Source organism: Protopterus annectens, chromosome 3.part0 (genome assembly GCF_019279795.1).
Source record: "Protopterus annectens isolate FY-2018-M chromosome 3.part0, PAN1.0, whole genome shotgun sequence".
NCBI lineage: Eukaryota > Metazoa > Chordata > Ceratodontiformes > Protopteridae > Protopterus > Protopterus annectens.
In genome coordinates this window covers 1,605,214,763-1,605,238,766 of record NC_056731.1, presented here as the reverse complement: position 1 = coordinate 1,605,238,766, position 24,004 = coordinate 1,605,214,763, and the positions used below count along the sequence as shown (strand labels likewise).

The 24,004-nt window shown below is 40.2% G+C and overlaps 1 protein-coding gene across 1 annotated transcript in view; it reads left to right on the top strand.

The window, feature by feature from the left end:
* The window catches only part of STK3 (serine/threonine kinase 3), a 3,088,627-nt gene that overhangs the window by 2,000,106 nt on the left and 1,064,517 nt on the right, over positions 1 to 24,004 (top strand). Inside the window, exon 8 of the mRNA XM_044065641.1 lies at positions 11,247 to 11,372. Coding sequence (XP_043921576.1) covers positions 11,247 to 11,372 — 126 coding nt within the window. The remainder of the gene's footprint in view (positions 1 to 11,246; positions 11,373 to 24,004) is intronic.

Below are 24,004 nucleotides of genomic sequence, written 5' to 3'. Positions count from 1 at the left end.
TAATGGGGTGCCCATAGCTACCCCCAGCCGCTGATGAAAATAGTTCTCTCCTAACATAAATACATTATTAGCAAGCACTGTGTCTAACATAGAATGTAACATATTAATTTTGGTCACACTTGGCTACTGTGGTTACTAAGGAACTCTCTAACATACTATATTCCTATATCATTAGGTATGACTTTAACTAAAACCACTCATGTGACACAGTTCTCTTTTGACCAGGTATGCAATGATGTTAAACATTCTCTTCCCAAAACATTAATCTGTTTGGATTTACACAACTAATTACTACTCCCACACGCCTAAACAAGCAGTCCAACAGTAGTTCTACACTTGACTTTATACTGACCACTGACCCTCACCTCTGCCATAACCCATGCTCATTGCCTGATGCCTTAAGTGACCACTTACCCATTTACATCCAAAGACACTCTTCCCCAACTTAACAAACCTTATTTCTTTAAGTACTGCCGTAAACTCTCTGCCTTTGATCCCTCCACTTTTAATGACAGACTCACATCCATTAATTAGTGTAGCCTGCACACACTACCTCTAAATGATGCAGTACTAGAATTCAACAGCATCTTTCTAAACATCCTTAATGACCTAGCTCCCCCTTGTAAAATACCCATAAAATCTAATTATTCCCCCTGACTCGCAAAAGGTACTCGTACCCTCATGCACCAAAGAGACTTCACCTGGAAAGCATGGCAAAAATCCAAATCTCCAGCACACAATCAGTTGTTCAGAGAAATTAGGAATCAGACCAAAAGACAAATATACAATGATAAAAATTTATACCATAAAGCCCAATTCACCCAACAGTCCAACCCCAAACACTTCTGGACAAATGTTAACACTATCCTTCACCCTGAAAAACCACAAACCCCTAGCCTGTATCCCAATCTCCCAGCACAAGACACCGCCTGTCTACTTAACCAGTTCTTTATTGATACCATCAGTAAACCAACAAACACTAACCAAAACCCCCACATCTACTGTCCACCGCAATCTGAAGTAAGGAATGCACTCTTTTCTCTCAAACCTATCTCATTCTCTTACATTAAGTCTCTCCTCCAGAAGCTTAAACCTTGTTCTCCTTCTGTTGACAATCTACCACCTTTCTTTCTCAAGCTAGCAGCTAAATATATTGCCTATCCAGTCTCTGTACTCATAAATAGATCCATCAAAGAAGCCACTGTAACTGACATCTGGAAATATTTCTTTATAATACCCCTTCACAAAGGAGGCAGCTCTACTGATCCTTCCAACTATAGACCCATCGCTATCCTTTCTCCCTGTCTAAAGTCATAGAAAAGTTTATACACACCCAAATGCTCAAATTTCTCATACATCGTAATCTCCGGACTCCTACTGAACATGGCTTTCAGCCAAACCATAGTACTTCCACAGCCCTTCTATCTTTCACACACGCTATTGCAGAAGCTTTCAATAATAACTAACTGGTCTCAAGTCTATTTTTAGACCTATCAAAAGCATTTGGCATGGTATCCCACTCCTTACTCCTCCTTGTCTGAGTGAAGTTGTGACAGTGTGTCTGAGGTGGTGATAAGTGTTGAATCATCTGTGTATTCTATAAGGATAGAATGAAGAGTTGAGGTATAGAGTTCATTGGTGAAAATATTAAAAACAAGGGGTCCCTAACCAAACTTGCCAGTCTTAATCTATCTTCCACTACCCTCAAATGGTTCTCTAGCTGTCTAACGGACAACAATCCATCAGACGACAGTCATACTGCTCTTCTTTTCTACCCATTCATACAGGTGTTCCCCAGGGCTCCATCCTGGGACCCCTTTTTTTTAATATTTTCACCAATGAACTCTATACCTCAACTCTTCATTCTACCCTTATACAATACGCAGACGATTTCACACTTATCACCAACTCAGATAGACTGTCACAACTTCAGACACTCACACAAGAATCTTTCCTTTCAGTAGAAAATTGGTTAACTAAAAAACAACTTATTTTAAATCCAAAAAAGACTAAACTCCTCCCTCCTCTTTCTTCCTAAATCAAGTAATCATCTCAAACCTACTTTCACAATTTCCTCTTCATACAAAACCATCATTATAGAGCACCACACAAAATTACTTGGAATGACAATAGATGACCAACTAAAATTCGATCTACACATACAACAGTCCATCAAGAAAACAAACCAAAAACTAGGTCTCCTATATCAAAGCAAGAAATTCCTAACTATTGAATCTAGACCCTCTTTGGACCAAGCCTACCTACTCCCAACCCTTCTCTGTGCAGCCCCAGTTTTTACATATCTCCAGTCCACTCCCCTTACCAAAGTAGAACAGACGTACAGCAAAGTTGCAAAATTTGCAGTTAACCTAATACCTGTCACCACTGTATTGCCCTAAAATACTCCACTGGATGAAGCTCCTCTACCAGCTTAAACTCTCACAACTCCAATTTACTCACTTTCTAGTTAACAAATCCACTGGCTGTCCCTCTGTCTCTAAAATTGTGACCTTCTATACCCCTCCATGCCCACTACGAAGTACTGACAAACACCTTCTACAAACATACAAACCTAACATAACTATTGGCAAACTTTTATATAAATCATCTGTCGCTCTCTTCTGGAACACACTCCCTTTCACCATTCATAGCATCCCAACCACAAACAGCTTTAATCGAGAATTAAAAAGTACCCTCTGTAAGTCATGGATATGCCCTTGTCAGGACCCCACTTAATTGTGGATCTACCACTCTCTACACTTAATCTGACAATCATATTAGTTACTACAAGCCAGCTATGTATATACCGTAAATAGCATATCAACTCTACTGCAAGTTTTATTGTACGTGTTACTTTTCTGTCTGTTCCTCAAATTTGTGTGTATAGTAACATTAGTATTATTACTTAATCTTGTGAAAGTTGTACCTATTTTTATTATTACTCAACTGTGTGACAGTTGTAAAACTGAATAATTTTTGTACATTTTTGTCTGGAGCTTTTCTCCTTGGGTCTCCACTGAAAATGGGCCTGTGCTCAGCTGGACCAACCCAGTTAACGAATGTGAAAGAAATAAAAAAGAAATAAATAATTATTGCAGTTCTTTTTTCATTGTTGTTTTATCAAACTCAAAGCCATGAGAGGTCTTCGAAGCATTTTCAAGCAATTAAGGTAGGGTCATATACACTGTTATCCATAAAATTATCTAAGCCTTTCTTGAAGGGAGGTGTAAAGTATCTATTACTCTAATACTACATTTATTGTGTTTCTGTATAAACCTGTCCTGCAGTACTGTGACTTCATAATTAGTGTGGATTGTGGTATTGTAACATACAGTTATGTATTTCTTGTCCATTTTGATTGCTTGCTATGATTGTTTCCAATAATGACCCCATAAATGTTATTACTCATGCTTTTAAAGATGGTGGCAAAATCACCCCTTACCAGTCTGTAATTTACAGTAAGCAGTAACTGTCTATCCAGCTTGTTGCTATAACTCAGGTGTTTTAACACTCTTAATTTGCTTGGTGAAACTTCTCTGTATCCTTTCTAATCTAATTATTTGTTGAGTGGTTATAAGTACAAACTGTTGTACCAAATTCAATTAGTGGTCTAATCACCAATTTGTAAATTGGTAATAGAGCTTTTTCATCTGTGCTAGCAGTATATCAAAGGATATTTTGACTTTGAAAGCTCTTACTGGTTGTAGAATAATAGTTATTTAGCTATGTGTTATTGATGTGCACCAGCTTTCCTTTCTTCTCAGTTTCCTTTAGTGTTGTGTTTTCATAGCATTTTGTTTCCTGGATTAGATTTTCCAGAATGAATAACTTGTGTTTTTTGACATTAAATTCCATAGGACATTATCTGGACTGTTTGGAAATATGGTCAGAATTATGTTAAATTTTATACTGATCATCAAAATTAGCAATTATAGAGCCTTGTTTACAGTTATGTGCAAATTTACTCACCCAGCTGTCACTGGAGAGAGTAAAACTGATCATAAATGTATATAATAACAGTGTCCTGGATAGACCCTTGTGAGACACCCGAGTTTACCCCCCTTAACATCAGAAGTGGCTGTACCAATTCTGACTCAACACATTCTACTTATTAGCCAGTTTTCAACCCATTTGTTTGCACAACTGTATACTATCTTTCTGTATCTCATTATGCTGAACAGTGTCAAAAGCCCCTGCCAGATCTAAATTGTTTGCATTGACAGGAAGTCCCTGTATTCAGATCTTCCCTGACCAACTGGTAGAAACCAAGTAAATCTGTTTGACCAGAACAACCTACTCTAAAGCCATGCTGGTATAAATCTTGAGGAATTATTTCTGGAATTCCAGAAGTGCACAAGGATCAAACTGACCCCTTCTAAGACCCTTAGCATCTGCCAAAGGGTCTAAGACTGAACCTTTATCCATTTCATGGATAGACCTCTTAAAGAAAGTCGTAGTCAAAGGTAAGTCTTATACAAGGGAGTCTTTTCTGTTTAATGCGGATCTAATATCAGTGGCAGTAGGTAAGGAAGAACTGTACTATGAGTTATTATATCATTATATACACTGATTCCCTGGGAGGTTAAGGAAGATTGGTTTTGCAGTATGTTGTTGAAAGGCAGTGAACATTTAATCAAGGAAATAGGATTTGTTGGTGAATGTATTGAACAGATTCTTAAGTTATTTCCTGTTCCAGGGTCAATTTTACTAGCAAATTACTGGTGTTACGACAGAGGCCAAAATGCTACCCAGTTTCACTAATCTGGTTATGACCTTTTGGAAAGAAATGTATTTGAAAGGAAGGAAATTTGGAATGTCACTTCAATACTAACTTATTTGATTATATGGATCTAGGACTATTGAAAGAAAGTTCAATAGTTCTAATCCACAATCACCGAACACACTTTAACAAAAGCGCTTTCACCAAAAAAGCATTTTCGTTAAAGTGCGTTAAAAAAAAACAACAAAAAAAAACAACAAATCTACTTTTATGCAGGGGGGGACAAGCCCCCCTGCAACCCCCATGTGGGTGGCTGTGCCCCCCACACCCCCCCACTTTAATATTCTCACTCCGAGATCGCACTACAGTGAGGAAAAGGGAATATTCCCTTATCCGCACTGTAGTACAATCTCCGCAACAGTCATTCCCCACGACTCCCTCTAGCTGCAGGCATACTTCTGCGAAAGTGCTTTTTCGGTAAAAAGCATTTTCGCGGAAATATGCCCGGCTGTTTGTGCTTTGGTGAAAAGTTCCTTCAGGGAGCAGTACCGATCCCGATTATATATATATATATATATATATATATTTTTAATAGGTTCATAGGTAGGTACTAGACTGTCTGCCAAAAGGCATTTATAAGCCTAGCTGGAATGTGTTGGCTTTCGCCACCCCCTTAGATTAGTTCCCTGTGCCTGTGTCCAGCAGACCCATTGAAGTGATCCCTGGGGTAAACTTTCTGTTTCCCATTCACTCGTCAAGGTTTCTCTTGAAGAGGGTTAGCGAAGAGCTCTGCCTAATGTAGATTGGAATCTTGTTCCAGAGCATGGGAAGTCTCTGGGACAGGAATCGATCCCTCCAGCATGTCCTATTTATTGTTGTGATGAGGTTTAGATACCTGGAGCGTGTGGCTTGAGGGGATATGGTTTTCTTTAGGTGGAGCATGTCCATCAATTCTGGGTTGGACATGGCCTTGTATGTCAGGCAGAGATCACCTCTGAGTAGGCGGTATGTAACTGAGTACAGCTGGAGTTTCTTCAGTCAAGCTGCATAGGACATCTGCCTGAGGCCAGTGATCCTCTTGGTGAGGAACTTCTGTGGTCTTTCCAGTTGTTGCAGGTGTCTTGTAAGGTACATCCCAAATGGGGCATTGTACTCTATGATGGGTCTGATGAGTGATGCGTAGAGGGGCCCAGTGACTTCTTTCAATCTGGATGCAAACCCTTTTGTGATTAGGTGGGCCACATTGAAGGATTTTCTAACCACTTTGGCAATGTGATTATCAAAGGAGAGGTTACTATCTACTTGGGTCCCCAGATCCCTTATTATGTCTTCCGTATTTAGGGGGCTACCACTTATGTGGTAGTTTGTGGGTACTTTGTTTTTCCAAAGGGGATGACTATGCACTGTTTGGCATTTAGCTTGAGGCCATGGTTTTGACACCAGGTATCTGTCTCAATGAGACCCTTTTGGAGGATGTCTGTCAGCTGGAGAGTCAATTATAGCTCCTAGTTTGCAGTCGTCTGCGAACTTGGTCAGCCATAGTCCTCCTGTGCTTGCCTGTACCTCTGAGAAGTGTATGCCGAACAGGAGGAGTCCTAGGACTGAGCCCTGGGGAACGCCACTTGTAACCGGTTTAGAGTCAGACCTAGCTCCTGCAACTCTTACCATGTTTGTTCTGTCTGTGAGCCAGTTGGCAACCCATCTCGTGACGTAGGGGTTTATGTTCAGGCTGGTGAACTTGTGTATAATACCTGAGTGGGGAATGGTGTTGAAGGCCTTTGCGAGTTCTGGGTAGGCTGTGTGGACCACCTTTCCCTCATCTATAGCCTTAGTAACTGTCTCAAAGAAGTCCACCAGGTTTAGGAGGCAAGATCTCCCCTTAACAAAGCCGAACTGGGTAGAGTCCAGTGTTTGGAGGTTTCCAATGTCTCTGTTAATGAGATCCATGATTATGCACTCCATAGCTTTGCAGACCAAGCTAGTCAGGCTTATAGGGCGATAGTTCCCGAGATCCGTTGTGGCTCCACCTTTGTGGAGCGGAATAACCGTTGCTGTGCGTCACTCTGTGGGCACGTAGCCTGTGGAGAGGCTGAGTTTAAACAGTGTGTTTAGGTAAGGGTTTAGTTCATCTTTGAGCTTGTGTAGGACGCAGCCATTGATGCTGTGTTCTTGGCTTTGGAAAGGGCTGTTTTAACCTGAGTGTCTGTGATTTCAGGGGCAGTACATTCTTTTGGTATAGTTATGGGCCCTTTTGAGGGTGAGAGCGGGGTGAAGTTTGCACTGAACCTGTCTGCCAGGATGTTGGCTATATCGGTCGGTTCAGTGTATTTTGTGCCATTCTGCACTAACTCAGAGCAGATCTGAGAATTGCCACTTAGACCCTTGACATAGCTAAAGAATGCCTTGTGGTTATCTTTGGAGTCCATGGCAATTTTTCTTTCGAAGCTAACCTTGGATGATTTTATGAGGGAACATAGTTTCTTGCTGATACTGATCAGGGATGTCTTCCCTTCTTGGGATTTTACTCTTTTCTGTACTAGTTTCCTCCTCCTATTGTATAACTTGTTTATGGCAGGGGTCCACCAGACTGGTTTCCTTTTCTTGGAGGAGAGAGTCTTGGTTTTGTTTGGGATAGCACGATCTATGCATTCTTGTAGGTGCCCGTAGAGTGCATTAGTAAAGGATTTTGCAGCTTGGACAGCGTTATCCTTTAACATAGGGGCTTTGAAATTTCCCACCTCTGTCTTAAGTAACGTGACATTTGCTTTTGGAAAGTTTTTCACAGTGGTTTCTTTGACCAAGGGTGGTGGCGGAATGTGGATATCCAGAGTGATTAGTTTATGGTCAGATCTAACCAGTTGAGGGGTTGACCTCTGGTGTGGAACACCGGTCGCCCATGTTGGTGATGACCAGGTCCAATATGTTGTCACCTCTGGTGGGGGTTTTGACTAGTTGATCCAGGGCATTTGAGTTTATAAATTCTAGGAAATGTTGGGCAAGGGAGTTTGTACTCGAGTAGTTCTCCCAGTTAATGTTTGGGTAATTGAAATCACCCAATATCAGGGTGTTTGGTATCACCTTTATGTTTCCCAGTGTTTCAAGAATGCGGAGTGGGGGTCCTGGGACATGGTGGGTGATCTGTAGCAAGCTATAATTTGAATAGCAGTTTTGCCTGTTGTTAGTTGCACGTGGATGATCTCTGAAGCATCGTGCTGTGCCTCTAACCTGGAGGTGTGAGTATCCTTGATGAATATGGATACTCCCCCGCCTTTTGTATTTCAGTCTGGGTTTTGTGGCCGAAATGTATGGTATGAGTTATAGCCTGGTAGTGCTGGGGTGCTCTCTGGAGCCTTAAACCAGGTTTCTGTTACTGCACATATAGCGATTTTCTCCATACTGAGGAGTGCCTCGAGTGCATGCATTTTGAGGTTTAGACTTCTGGCATTGAGCAGTATTACCTTCAGTTTTTTCTTACTTGTGCTATTTACGGCGGTGGGTTTGTCTTTTGAGCCTTGCCTAAAAAAGGCACTATGGGGGTGGCAAGAGCCTTGGCTAGTATTCAAAAGCATAAGGGTGACAGGTGCAAGCCGTCTCTAGCGAAGCAGCATGGCTTGTCGAGCATGTCATCCCAGGCTGACAGACACTGGATCCCCTTTGAATGACACCAGAAGCTTAGCCAATTGTTGAAATTGATAATTTTTTCTCTATTTAGAAGGGAACCAAGAGGGAGTTGAATAATTGTTATAGTTTGTATTAATTCTAGTACGCAATTATTGTGTTTTATATACAGGTTAATAGAAGAGTATAACTTTCTTAGATTCAGTTGTATGTAAATATTTTGAATCCCACAGATTGGATGTGTGTGTGTCATATAAGAATGCTGCTGTCAGTGGGCTGATGGTTTAAAAGAGGATATACCCTTGGTAGAACAAATCAACTCATGACAGATGATAACCATGTTGAAGGAATGCATATAGAATTAATAAAAAGATTCACAGTGATGAGTTACCCTGAGATCTTGCTGAAATTATTCTGAAGGAAGAAGATATTTCCATAGAAGTAAGAGAGGAGGATAAAGTTGACTGGAGTATAGCTGTGGATTTAACCCATACTGTAGATTCTTGTAATACAAGATAATTGGAAGACTTTGAGTGCCAGTTCTGAAGTATTCAGTAATTTATGAACATATCCAGGGTTCATTAATAGGAGAAGTCATACTAAAAAAAAATATATTCTTGAAACAGACAAGAACAAGGTAGTTATGTCTAGTAACATAATCAATAAAAATGGCATGTGTACATGTTTGAATTGCAGCATATGGTTTCATACAAGAAGGCCCTCATGTTTATTGTGCCAATGCAACTAGAACCTATACACCAGCTGTGCATCTGAGTATGCAATGTCTATGTTGACTTTGCATGTGATTCATTTTATGTGCGAAAATCAAACAAGAAATTGCACAGCATAATTTATGAACACACACGTGATTAAGAATTGTAATATATTGACTGCGTTGTATAAACTTTCTGCCAACTGCAATCATTTTAAAAAGTTTTTATTTGTAGTAATTCCACAAGTTGCACTGATTGGAAAAGGAGGAATGGATAATGATTAGGAATATTCTGAATATAAATAGCAAATCATCCTGAGTGCAAGCAGAGGGTTTGTAAACTCATGTGTCAATTGTAAATGCTGTCTAAAAAAAGAAAATATTTTGTATTTCAAATCATTTCTATATTTCCTTTCTACCTCATTACCATTTGTCCGTGTAATTTGTATAGTCAGATGGACTTGTTCATTAGGTGATTTTCAGACAGTTTCTATATGCTGTAAATTGTGAAGGACAATATGTGAAGTGACAAGTCTAATGAAGCTTCATGTTAATTTTGTGACTTTTTAAGAGACAGAAATGCTTACTCACACACGTGTGCGCGCGCGCACACACACATTTAATGAAAGTAAGTATTTTGTATATAATACATTTGGTTGTTTCAGTTCTTGTAATATGTAGTCATTTTTTAAACCCTGTTTTTCTTTTTTCTGGCTGATGTGTAATGCTTACTAAAGTTAGAATAGGAGTCTTCGTTATGAATAAGTACACAGCAGTGTAGGATATTCTTTCTTTGCACTCTAATATAGGTAAAGAAGGATTGATAGTCATCTTTGATTTCAGGAACCAGGTCATGGCCTTCTTAAGTTTTTTGAGTGCTTTTGATATCGTTGAGAAGAAGGGTTTTGGATCTAATAATTAATTTAAGGAGTTTCTTCCTTTTGCTGCAAAGTTTACTTAAGTTATGGCAGTGAAGCACACTAGTGGTTTGTTTTTGAATGTCTTGTGATTGATTGATCTGGTAGGAACCACTAGATCTATGCATTTTTCAAAATGGGTATAAAATTCCTTAGTGAAGCTTGTCCTAAGTGCATTTTGATATTTCACCACATAGTAGATTGGGGTGGTCATTTTTGCAGTCTTTAAATTCATTGAGGATTGCTGTAGGGGCTTTTGGGAATTTAAAGGAGAAGGTCACAAGCTTGTCATCAGACTTCACTGGGTAGTGAGCTTAAAAGCAAGTGCAAGAGGCAACCATATTTGAAAGTATCAGATCATGTATGTTGTGTCCTCTAGTAGGTTTACTTGCTAACTCCTTGAGAGAATTTTTATTATGTTTAGGAATGTTTGGGAATATCATATATTGGAGGTGTAGGTGTCTGTCTGTTGAAGGGTAGATAGTCACCTAGACTAATGGAGTTTTTACTAAAGGGAGCTAAGTATCTCATTCATCTGTTTACAGCAGTATAGTTCACTGCTCTTCATAGTGACAATAGCCACAGGCAGAAGATTCACAGCTCACATTCTCGGATATCATTTCACTGGCTGTCTGCACCATTATCAAGATAATAATGCTGATTTCTATCTAAATGATTGTTAGCTGCAGAGTCTGCAGTGTGGCTAAAACTAGCAGCTTGTTGTTGGCCCTTGTTCATGTGCAGACAGCTTTTAATGATCTGATGAACAAATAATTTATTTTGTGCGTCTCTACCAGCAATATTTTCATAGTCTTAACTTCAGTGCTGCCCTCTGCATTCAAGAAACAATACTTATCAGAAGGCACATAAAAAGAAGAGATCATCAGAACTTGAGAAGAAATGTCTTAAACTGTTGCAGTCAGATCTCTTCCTTTCCATATGCACTCGCTTTCCCTTTCTTAATCCATTGATTTTCCAAAAATATTGTAATTAGGTTAAGTAAATAGTAGTGAAACTATGACTAAGCTTTTTAATAAGATGTACAGTTACTATGGTTTGATTTGGGGAAATCTGGCTTGAATAGTCTCCTGTTTAAATTTGAAATTTGTTATTTTAACTACCCATCAAAAGGTAAGAGTTCATGCTGAATGCTTTTACTGCATATAGTGTCAGGATAGAGTTTGGAGGCAGAATTTTACTTTGAAGTTGTTCTTTCCTTAGAAAGCTTACAACTGTAGCCTGAATATGTTGTGTTTTGTTTTGCTTTGTTTTGGTGCAGCATTCATTCATAAAAAATTGCAAACCAGTGTCTATCTTAAGAGACCTAATCACAGAAGCTATGGAAATCAAGGTGAAGAAACACCAAGAACAGCAAAGGGTATTGGAAGAGGAAGATGAAAATTCAGTATGTATTGTCTTACCTTATAGTAATCAGTTAGCTTTAATACATGATATTTCATAAGTGATTTACATTATTGTGATCATCTTAACATAATGTAGCTGTGGTAAACAATTTTGCATTGTTGTAAGCTTGCAGTCACGAACAACTGGCACACCTCTCTGGCATTCCTGCAGTTTATTTCCCATATTTTTAGTTTTACATCATCACTAAAATATACTTAATTTAATCAGCGTAACCTGTGTGATCATCACAGCCTTAGAAGAAAGTGGATTCTAGTAGTTTTGTGAACTCTTGGGTGGGAGGTGTCTTGTTTTCACACCCCAATGAAAAACAGATGGGTGATTGGTGAGTTTCTAACTTGCTTGTTTTTGTGTATTGTCTGCAGTGGACATAGGCTCAGCTCCCCATGACCATTAATAACATAAAGCAGGTTTTAAAAAATGAACGACTGCATAAAAAGTGTATGGCTTCTCTTTTAAATGTTGAGCATATGTTTCTTGTTAAATGTAAAAGCATCACGTCTTTTATTTATTGATTTAGTGATTGACATTTGTTTACTGGGAAAGTCCGACTGGTCAAGAAGCCATTTTCAGCAGAGACCCGGAAGAAAAGCTCCACCGAATACAAATTACCATAGATTGGTATCACTCACAATAAAATACACAATGCTAAGAGAAGAATATAAGCAAACAAATCTATAGAAGTATACGAGATAAATGCATTTATGATAAATAAGCATGAAAGAAAAAAACATTATGCAAGATAAATGTAAAAGAAGTTTGAAAATAAAAGAATGCTTTACCTAAGAAAGCCTTTCCAAAATGTCACCATCTCCTGTCATAGAGCAGCTTCCGTGGTCACTGCATCTGACCTTGATACTGCAGGAACTGTGCCACAAGGCCGTACTCCTACAAGTTTACTGAGACTTTTGCCATTGTATAATAGCCTGCAGTCACTACATCTGACCTCGATACTGCTGGAGTTGTCACAAGGCCATACACCTGGAAGTTTACTGAGACTTTTGTCATTGTATAATAGCCTGCGGTCACTACATCTAACCTTGATACTGCAGGAACTCTGCCACAAGGCCCTACTTCTACAAGTTTACTGAGAATGTTGTCATTTTATAATATAAGCACATTTATCATGAAGAACCTTGTTGTCTATTAACTTTAATCATTCGAATACATGACTGCTATGTGATTGAAAGTCTTTGTGAAATATGCACACTGTAAAGACCTCTTACTAAGTTGGCCACTGTCCCCTTTTTCTTGACCAGTAGAGTATACTGCATATGCCAGTTATTTAGCCCCAGGAACGGACTCTTATTCACCCCCCCCCCCCCATGACCTTACTACTTCTGTGCATACAGTTCTGTTTCTTGTTTCCTACTTCTCTATTTTCATGTAATATTTAGCCCCATTCCCAACTATCTTTTTCCTTCCCATATTGCTTTGTACTGTTTACATTCATAATCACAACCTTCCCTAACAGTACCTTTCTATTTCACATTGTATCTTTTACTTTTTTTCAGATAAACCCTTGTTTCCTCTTATTTTGACTACATCATTATACTGTAGCATTTCATGCCCCTCTATTCCATACTTCCTCTTTGCACTCTACACACATTGCACCAAACCTGTGTAATATTGCCCCTCACCTTTATTCCATATGTAGACTGATTAACTGCACTTCAGCTCAAACTAAAACAAAATTAAGTGCAAGAATCCTCTCCAAAAAAAAAAACATTATGCATAATTTTCCAATAGCTAAAATCCTTCTAGGAGGAGATATACATCTTAATCTTGGCCCCACCTGTTACAATGAACACAAAGATGATTCTGTCCTACACTTTTATCTAACTCAACAGCAGCCAATCCTCAACCCAGGTGATCCAATTTTTACTGCAATAAATGTTAGACGCATAAGAAATAAAACTGCTGAACTACATGAATGCATTACCCAACATAAGCCTGATGTTCTCACTGTAACTGAAACTTGGATTAAACCCAACATAAATATGACTGAAGTTATTCCTCCTGGCTATAATATCATCCGTAATGACAGTATAAAGAGGAAGAGTGGTGGAATTACTTTAATATTTCCCAGCACCTACCACGTTTCCCCTTACAGCAAACCAGTACCAAAACTTAGTTCTGTAGAGCTTCTTATTGCTTTCCTTAAAATAAACAATTATAAACAAATATGTATTACTGTCCTTTACATCCCTCTTGATGACAATACAGCTATACTGGAAGATATCCTACATTGGATACCCATAACATTTCCACAAGAAAAAATACTGCTAGGTGATGTGAATGTCAGTTTGTTGGACATAAACTCTAACTCCTCTACTTCTAGCATGAGCTTGTATGGTTTCACACAACTAATTAATAGCCCCACACATTATAGCAAGACATAAAATTCCCTATTGGATTGGACCCGATTGTCAGACGGTAGTAAATACACCACCACTAGTCCAGTCTCAGACTCTGTCAGTGATCATGTCCCAGTCTATATGACCAGACATCTCACTCATCCAGTTAAACAGCATATTTATAAGAAACACACACCACCTTTCCAAGTTTAACCCAGAAATGTTCATTACTACACTATCATCTATTAACTGGAACTTCCTAAAATTCCTCCCCTTAGACAATACTGTAAATAAATTCATTACAACTTTTCTAAATATCCTAAATAGACTTGCATCTCCTAGAAGAAAAAGACTAAAAACAAATAATGCAATTTGGCTGCCTAAAAAGAGTAGAATGCTATTGCAGGAGAGGGAAAAATCGTGGAAAGAATGGCAAAAATATAAAAACACCTCAGTATATTGAAAACTTTAGAATGCTTCGCAGTCATACTAAAAAGTAAATAGTGAAGGCGAGAAAACTATACTATAATAACTTTCAGAATAATAATAATCACAACCCTAAAAATTTTGGATATCCATTAAAGAAATCTTACATTCCAGCCAAAAATTCAACCCAAACCCCTCTCCAGATAACTCACCACTGGGAAACTGCAATACAGTTCAACTCTTATTTTATAGATAGTATAGCATCTCTGACCAATGATTCCTCAACATCTAATCCCAACCCTACCCAACAGCCACAGATCACCACATCCACTTTCACCTTCAAACCTGTACCCATATCCTATGTAAAGCTACTCTTAAGAAAAACGTAAACCATGCTTTTCTATAGCTGATGCCCTTCCAAGTGCGTACCTAAAAACAGCAGTCAACAGTATTGCCTGTACTGTCTCAGTCCTTATAAATTGGTCAATCCAGGAATCCCACGTTCCCTCTCTCTGGAAAAAGACACACAGGAGGAATTTCAACAGACATTAATAACTAGACCTATAGCAATCTTATCTCCCCTTGGCAAAATACTTGAAAATGTATTCAAAAGCAATTGCTAGACTATCTCCAGCAGGAAGAATGCCCATGTTCTGCACAACTTAGTTTCCATCCTTCCCATAGTACAAGAACTGCCCTTCTAACTTATACAGATGCTATTAGTAAAGTTAGAGATAATGGCAAACTAGTCTCTTCCTTATTTCTAAACTTGTCTAAAGCCTTTGATACAGTTTGTCACTGCAAACTTCTACTTCAGATGTCCTCATTAGGTCTCTCTCAGCCCGCCCTCCTGTGGTTCAAAAGCTACCTATCCAATAGGTATCAGTCAGTAAAATGGCACTGCATGCTCTCTCCTTACCTCCCAATCACCATGGTGTGCAAGGCCCTGTCCTTGATCCCCTTCTCTTTAACATTTTCACCAGCACCTATGCATCCCACACAACAGGCAACTCTAATACAATACTCGGAAGATTCCACCTTCATTTGTATACCTGACAACATGGTACATCTCCAGAAAATTACTCGGGAAGCTTTAAAAGCCACTGGAATATGCTTTGTAACTCACAACTCATGCTCAACTGAAAATGACTAAACTACATGTTCTTTGTGTTTCACTGTTGCATTCATTACATTTGGGTAATCCTGCTGGCAGGTTGCCCTCAGCTGGCCTGAATTCCAAAGTCTTGGGTCCTGCATCGGCTGCTGTTGCCCCTTCCCTGACATCAGGTCGTCAGGGGTATAAAAGAAGCAGCCGATGCCATTTTCTTCAGTCTTTCTTGCCGCGCAGTGCCCGAAGCAGAAGCAGTTCGCAAGTGCTGGTTGGCCGACTCCTGAAATTTTCGTGTTTGAGTTTCAGATCCGAAGTCTTCAATAAAGCTAAGTACCCCATTGGGGAAACTTTTTTCTTGCTCCAGACCGATGTCAGAAAAAGTTAATAATTGTATTTTTTGCGGAAAGCAAATACCTCATAAGAATTTTCATTCTTATTGTATTCCTTGCCTAGGCCCTGATCGCAATGTCACTGGTTGTCGGTTTTGTGCTAGATTTAACCAATGCACTATTAAGCGTCGGTATGATTTTGCTTTAAACTTTTTTGGACGCCGGTTTAATTATCCTGAAATGTCGTCGGATAGCCATCCGACTACCGGAGTTCACAAAAAACACAAAGAAAAAGAAAAACAACCAAGGCCCAAAACCGACGATGAAGCTTCTTCTAAGCCAGTCGCCGGTTCTCAGCGAGGCACTTTCGCAGCCCCTGACGCCCACTACGTTACAGTCGCAGGCCGCTACTGACTCCCGCGTGGAGTCGGCCATGCTGCTGGATGCGCAAGGTATTGGAGCCTTGGATGCTAATCCCTTAGATGGGTCTGGAGCCACTGTGCAGGCACCGGCTTCTGAGGGTGTATTCAGACCTAAACATCTTTACATTAAAACGACTTCAACATCAAAGGCAAAGACTAAAGCAAGGAAACAAACTCAAGAGCCACATGGACAGGCCTCTATGCCCAAAAAACAGATGCTCAAAATGGCCGAAGACTTGATTACCTTGATCAGGGGTTCCCATCCCCCTCCTGATAAGAGGCCTAGGCAAGACGCTGACTCTGAATCTTCAGATCAGGTTTCTATTTCTTCTGATCAGGAATATTCTCTTCCCCCCATGAGGATTCTGATGCTGAGGAATCTATACCTTCAGCATCTCCTCCTGAGGACTATTCCTTTGGGGAAACCTTGCATACCATGAGGGAGCATTTCCACTGGGAGAGCCAAGATTTTTCAGAATCTAAAATGAGGCTCAGGGATTTTCTTTTACTACCTCAGCACAGGCCTCTAGCTATTCCACCTGTGTTAGACATTGTAGATTATGTGTTTTCGGAGACTAGTCTGACCCCTGACACCTTACCCCCAGCTCCTGTTAAGCCTGACAGATATTAGAGTTCCTGACTCACCCAAATTTATTTTTAAAAACCCTGCTGCTGACCCAGAAACTATTTCACAGGGTCCTAAGGGAGTTAAGGCTTCCACTGCAAAAAACAAACAAACAAAAAAAAAAACCTAATCCCCTCTGACAGGGATTCAAGGGCACTGGATAGATGGGGAAACAAGGTTTACACATCTGCAATTTTGGCTATAAGGGCCTTAAACTGTCAATTTCATATGCTTAAGTATCAGCAACATGTCATGGGATTGCTTAAACAGAAAATGTTGTTAAATTCTGAATGTGCAGAAAACAAGGAAATGCAGGATTTATTGTATGCAGCAGAACAAGTTGGAAAGCATACTTTGCAATGTGGTTTTGATCCTTTGGAGGCCTCCTGCAGGGCCGCAGTTACGGGTTCTGTAATTAGGATGCATGCTTGGTTAAAGGAACAAAATCTGCCTGATCATGTTAAAGTTAAATTACTAGATGCACCTTTGCAGCATACTTTGTTTGGTGTTAAGGCAGAAGAGGTGTTAAAGAAAAATGGAGGACAAAGCTTAATCTATGCAAACTGTCAAAGATTTTTTAGCCACCCTGGTTTAGTAGACACTGGCCTACAAAAATTGGTCCTTTCCTGTGTCAGACAGACCTCAAAGGGACAGAACCAGACGCCCTAGGGGTAGATCCCAAGCGCAAGGTTCTTACAGGCCCAAACAATGGGGTGCTTCTACCTCCAAAGCTGGAGAAGATAGATCACAAACATACAGAAAACAGTCCCAATGACTTCCCCATGCCTGCACCAAGCACTTATCTTCTGGCAGCACCCTTAGGGGGAAAATTAGTACTTTTTGCTCAAAATTGGCACATCATAACCCAGGACAAGTGGGTTCTAAACATAGTGTCACAAGGATACAAGTTCCAATTCCATACTATACCAAGGGCAAACAGATGGCCAGATCTGCCAAAAAATCAATGGGCAGAGGCGCAGAAACAAGTCTGATCCCTCATGGACATGGGGGCCATTCAACAAGTACCAGAACAAGAGCAGGGACAAGGATTTTACTCAAGACTGTTCCTGGTACCCAGAAAGGACAAGGCCTTGAGGCCAATACTGGATTTATCTATTCTGAACACTTTACTGGATATTCCAAAATTCAAAATGTTGACTTTGCAGGAGCTTCTGCCCATGTTGGGCAAGAATGCTTGGCTTGTGACTTTAGACCTAAAAGAGGCATACCTGCATGTTCCAATCAGACAATCATGCAGACGATACCCAAGTTTCAAGGCTGGTTCAATGCATTACCAATTCTCTGCACTGCCCTTTGGCTTATCTACTGTGGGTCTTTACAAAGTGCCTGGCACCAGTAATTGCATTCTGCAGACAAAGAGGAATACAAATATATCCTTACTTGGACGACTGTCCCATTCAAGCAGAGAAGGAGGACATTCTTCTTCAACATCTGGCGTTTGTGAAAAGACTTCTATCATGCCTAGGGTACACAGTCAACAAAAAGAAATCAAAACTAGTATCCTCACGAGAGATAATATTCCTGGGTGCAAGCTTGAATACAACTGCCCAGATGGCTTATCTCACACCAGACAAACAAAGGCAACTGATTACCTATTTCAAAATGCTGGCAATAATGGCCCAGTTATCTGCAAGAAAAATTCTGCAGGCTTTGGGCTTCATGGCATCCTGCATCCTTCTAATTCCATATGCAAGACTGCATATGAGGAAACTTCAATGGTCCCTAAAAAGTGTTTGGACTCAACATTGCCACAGCCTGGAAACAGTCATTACTCTCATTCCCTGCCTGCAACAGGAGTTTCGATGGTGGGCAAAGGCTTGCCACCAGAACAAGGGACAGCCATTCACATTACCTCCAGCCAGGCAAACACTAACGACGGATGCATCAGATTATGCCTGGGGAGCCCACATGGCAGGAAGAGGCATTCAGGGCACATGGTCCTCAAACCAAATGCATCTACATATCAATCAAAAAGAGATGTTAGCTGTTCAAAATGCCCTGACAGCCTTCAAGGACCTACTTCATCCGGGACAACTACTGATAAAGACAGACAACACCACGGTCATGTGGTATATAAACAAGCAGGTGGGCACACACTCTTACCCCCTTTGCAGACTAGCCATGACCTTGTGGGACACAGCTTTGACTTACCAAGTACATCTGCAGGTACAATTCCTGCCAGGAAAAGAAAATACTCTGGCAGACGAACTAAGCAGAAACCTCATGGATCCCCACGAGTGGAAGCTGGATCCACAAGTCTTCAGCATGGTAACAAGGAAATGGGGATGCCTGGACATAGATCTGTTTGCCTCCCCTCTCAATTACCAACTAAAAAGATTCTGCACAAGGACTTATCACAGACAAGCATGGAAAGTGGACACCCTATCAGTATATGCCTTTCCTCCACTGCCTCTCCTCCCCTAGGTGCTACTAAAGGTCAGACAGAAGAAGCCAAAGATGATACTGATTGCCCCAGACTGGCCACGTCACTACTGGTATCCAATTCTAAGGAACTTATCTCTATACCTGGCTTGGACCTTACCTCAAATACCTCGACTAGTGTCCCAGCAAAACAATCAGATCATGCACAGTCAACTCAGGACATTAAACTTGGCAGCATGACGGATAATGTAGACATACAAAAAACACCTCTCAGTAAAGCTGTGATGGATGTCATTCTGGAAGCCAGAAGGCCTAGTACTAGAAAGTCTTATGCTGGAAAATGGAAGAGATTCTGTGCCTGGAACCAGGCACAAGGAACTGATACAGTGGTACCAAATATTCCTCAGATTTTGCAATACTTAACTGAGATGCTGGACAAAGGCCTATCTTTTTCATCTATTAAAATTCATGCCTCTGCCATTTCGGTTCATTACAAAACAAAGCCACCACTTTTTTCTCACCCTTTATTAAGGCAGTACCTCAGAGGAGCCAAAGATTTAAGGCCCCCAAGAAGACTACCAATACCTGCATGGGGCCTCAACTATGTCTTGGAAAAGCTCACCCTGCCTCCTTTTGAGCCAGCAGCTACAGCTGATAAGAAGTTTTTATCTTGGAAAACAGCTCTGCTCTTAGCAATTACTTCTGCAAGACTAGTTTCAGAGCTACAGGCACTCATGGCGGTGGAACCTTTCATAATTTTTCATCCGGACAGAGTCTCCCTGAGGGCAAACCCAACATTTATGCCTAAAGTAGTGTCCAGTGTGGATCTTAACCAAGCCATCCATCTGCCTACTTTTTACCCAAATCCACAGAACAAGGGGGAGAGAATTCTGCATTCTTTGGACGTACACAGACAGCTTAGATTCTACTTGGACAGAACCAAAGCTTTCAAGAAAACAGAGCAATTACTAGTGGCATATGCTGCAGGATCACAAAGAAAGCCTATCTCAAAGCAGACTATTTCTAAGTGGTTAGGCCACTGCATTCATTTCTGCTACTTATACCATGGCAAGCCAGTGCCTAAGGGCATTAGGCCTCATTCCACCAGAGCTGCAGCCACCTCAGCAGCCTTTCTCAGGGGAGTACCTACCACAGACATTTTAGAGGCAGCAACCTGGAGTTCAGTGCACACCTTTACAAAGCATTATCATCTGCCACTTTACTCTAAATCCAGGGCAGGCTTTGCCACTGCAGTTCTGCAGGGCCTCATAGCCACTCCTACTGCTGTCTAGTTCCAGCCTCCCAACCATAGCTTTGGGACTCTACCCAAATGTTATGACTGCAACAGTGAAACATGAAGAACATAGTACAGTTGTGTACACTTACCATAAATGTAGATGTTAGAGTGTATTCACTGTTGCAGTCCAGGTTACCCTCCCGCCTTCCCCCTTTTTCTTTTGGATCTTATCTTTCCTCTCTGATTTATACTACTTATGTGGTGTATTTGCTTATAGATGAAGGTAAAATTTATATTGATGTATTTCTGAATATATGCATAAAGTTTGGCTACCCTTTTTGGGGGCACCTGACATTTGGGGCAAGAAAAACTGAAGAAAATGGCGTCGGCTGCTTCTTTTATACCCCTGACGACCTGACGTCAGGGAAGGGGCGACAGCAGTCGACGCAGGATCCAAGACTTTTGGAATTCAGGCCGGCTGAGGGCAACCTGCCAGCAGGATTACCCAAATGTAATGACTGCAACAGTGAATACACTCTAACATCTACATTTGTGGTAAGTGTACACAACTGTACTTTTTTCTCCCCAAATCCCCCTCTCACAAAAAAAAAACAAAAAACAAAATTTAAAGCCTTCTCTCTCAATAAAACAACCATTGAAGTCACTTCTCATAGCAAATTATTAGGGGTTCATAGGTTGGAACTAGGCTATTGGCTAGGGCCTATACAAGCTGAGCCATAACAATTCCCTGGCTATTTCTTCCCACACTATTTACTTCCCTGGACCCCTGTCTAGCAGGGCAACTGACGTAATCCTGGGGTGAATTTTCTTTCTCCCATCCAATCATCAAGGTTCCTTTTGAAGATGGCCAAAGAGGCGCTCTGCTTGACATGTATGAGCAGTCTATTCCAGAGTCTGGGGAGTCTTTGGGTCAGGAACCTATCCCTCCAGCATGTTTTGTTTATTGTGATGACAAGGTTTAGATCCCTGGGGCGTGTGGCTCTGAGGGATTGGGATTTCTTTAAGTGTAGCATGTCCAACAGCTCTGGGTTTGACATGACCTTGTATGTTAAGCAGAGATTGCCTCTGAGTAGACGATATGCAACAGAGTATAGCTGGAGTTTTTTAAGGCGGTCAGCGTAGGGCATCTGCTTTAGGCCTGTGATTCTTTTAGTGAGGTATTTCTGCGGCCTTTCCAGTTGTTACAGATGTCTTGAGAGGTACATACCAAATGGAGTGTTGTATTCTATAATGGGTCTAATGAGGGATGAGTACAGTGGGACAATGACCTCCTTTTTTTCTGGATGAAAAGCCCTTAGTGATGAGGTGTGCCACATAGAAGGATTTCCTGACTGTTGTAGCGATGTGGTTATCGAAGGAGAGACCACTGTCCACCTGTGTCCCTAAGTCTCTTATCACACTTTTGGTGTTTAGTGTACTACCACCTATGTGGTAATTCACGGGTACATGTTTTTTTCCCAAAGTGGATAACTATACATTTCTTGGCATTGAGCTTGAGCCTATGGTTATGGCACCAAACATCTGTTTCTGTAAGGCCCTTTTGTAGAGTATCCACATCATTGGGGATTCAGTAATGGCTCCCAGTTTGCAATCATCTGCGAACTTTGTTAGCCAGAGTCCCTTAATGTTGGCCTGTACTTCAGAGAAGTAAATGCCAAACAAGAGCGGTCCCAGGACTGATCCCTGAGGTACTCCACTTGATGATGGTGGATAAGCTTAGATTCGACCTCCATATACAAAATTGCCTAAGAAAAACTCAAAAAAGCTTTCTCACCAATGAAACTGAAACTACCCCCCCCCCCCCCAAACACACACACACACACATACACACACACACACACACACACACACACACACACACACTTCTTTATGGTGCTCCCATCCTTATTAACCTCCAGGCTTCACAAAAATTAAAACGTAAACAATGCTATAATAAAGTTGCTAATTTTGCAGCAAATACCCGTTTCATAACCCACCATTGATAAAAAACCTAAATTGGTTAGAACTGCCTTATCAACTAACATATACAGCCTCTTACCATCTATAAAATTATCCAGCATACATCTGCCTATCCAGCACTAAAAACTACTGTACACAACTATGTTCCCAGTTGGTCATTGCAATCCATTGACCAAACACTCCTGTCTGTCTACAAATCTATCAAATCTGCTGGGCATTGTCCGGTACTCATACATGGTTGCTAAGGCCTGGAACTCCTTACATGTATCCATCAGGTCAGTATCCTCCCTCCCATCTTTCAAAACTACTCTGAAAGACTTCCTAGCTAAATTCTGTCTCTGTTCTTGCTCAAAACCAGGATACACTAGATCCCTAAATGTGAGCAAGTACCTTTTTATTCTTTAGACAGCAGAGAGTCGATTATCAGAACTAATTGAGACCTAAGGTAGTTCTGATGATCAAACATATAATTGAACTGGATAAAAAACTTCTAAAATCTTGTTTGTTCTGCACACAGGGAATATACTCTTCAACCTTTCAGCAATACCACTGGACAAAATAAAGAATATTTTTCATACATGAGCGGGCTACAAGCTCAAACACACATAGGTGAATACATATAATGTTTATATATTCAGACTTAATGATTTTTCCTACCCAAAAACTTTGGAAGGCTGTGTTCGGATGATTGTTGTTTTGGGTAACTGACGTTTGGATAATCGACTCTCTACTGTACCTTCTTACTCTCCATTCTTCAATTACTTCTATCAAATTCTCTTCCCTGACTTTCTCTCTAAATTTACCATAAGCCTGTTTTTCCCTCACTTCATATTGCATTTCCTGTTTGTATTAGACTAACTTAACTTTAATTTCTCTACAAACTGTCTGTAAATATTAAATAATTGCCATATAGCTTGCACTGATCCTTAAAAATGTTTATATATTATCGCTAATTTGTTGTAATTAAACTGCAGATGTTTTTGTTTTATTTTTGAAGATTGTAGAATTATTGTTCTTAAAATGTTTTGTAATTTGGATCTTTCCTCCCTGGGCCTCTGCTGAAAATGGGCTTCTACACAGTTGGACTTTCACATTTATCAAATGTCAATAAATAAATTATCTTGCAGTTCAACTGTGAAACCCCATTTGGAACATAATTGCAGAAGTGACAGTTTATGATATCCATGTGTATTGTGTAAAAAGGGAATTTATTTACTTTTTTTGCATTTGTTAAAGTCAAATAATATACATAATTGCTAGTAAAAACATAACACAAGCAACTGGTATCTGGGATTCTTATTAAACTAATAAAATTGTTAACATAGCATAGCAATATTCAAAATATTAATGCAGTACGCAGCAGCACACATATGATTGTGTTTAACAGGAAAATAAAAGTTAAAAAGGTGGTGCAAAGAAAGTTGGAACAAAACTTAAAGGTACCATTTGTCTTACAGTAGCTGAAAAAGGGTAGTAGTCCTTAGCAGTGGTAGAGAGAAAAAAAAGTTAATGAAAGTGTTTGAGTGGGGTAATATGAAGGGGGGTATAGTCAGTGTAAGTAGTTATAGAAAGTAGAGAATTAGTGTAAGGGAAGTAGAGTAAAATTTGGGCATTTTAGAAATGCAGTTTAGCATTCTGTGTGGGATTCAGATATATAGCTAACAGGTGGAGTTGTGGAAGGGGATAAGAAATGGAAGGAGTTAAGAAATAAGAGAGGTTAAAATA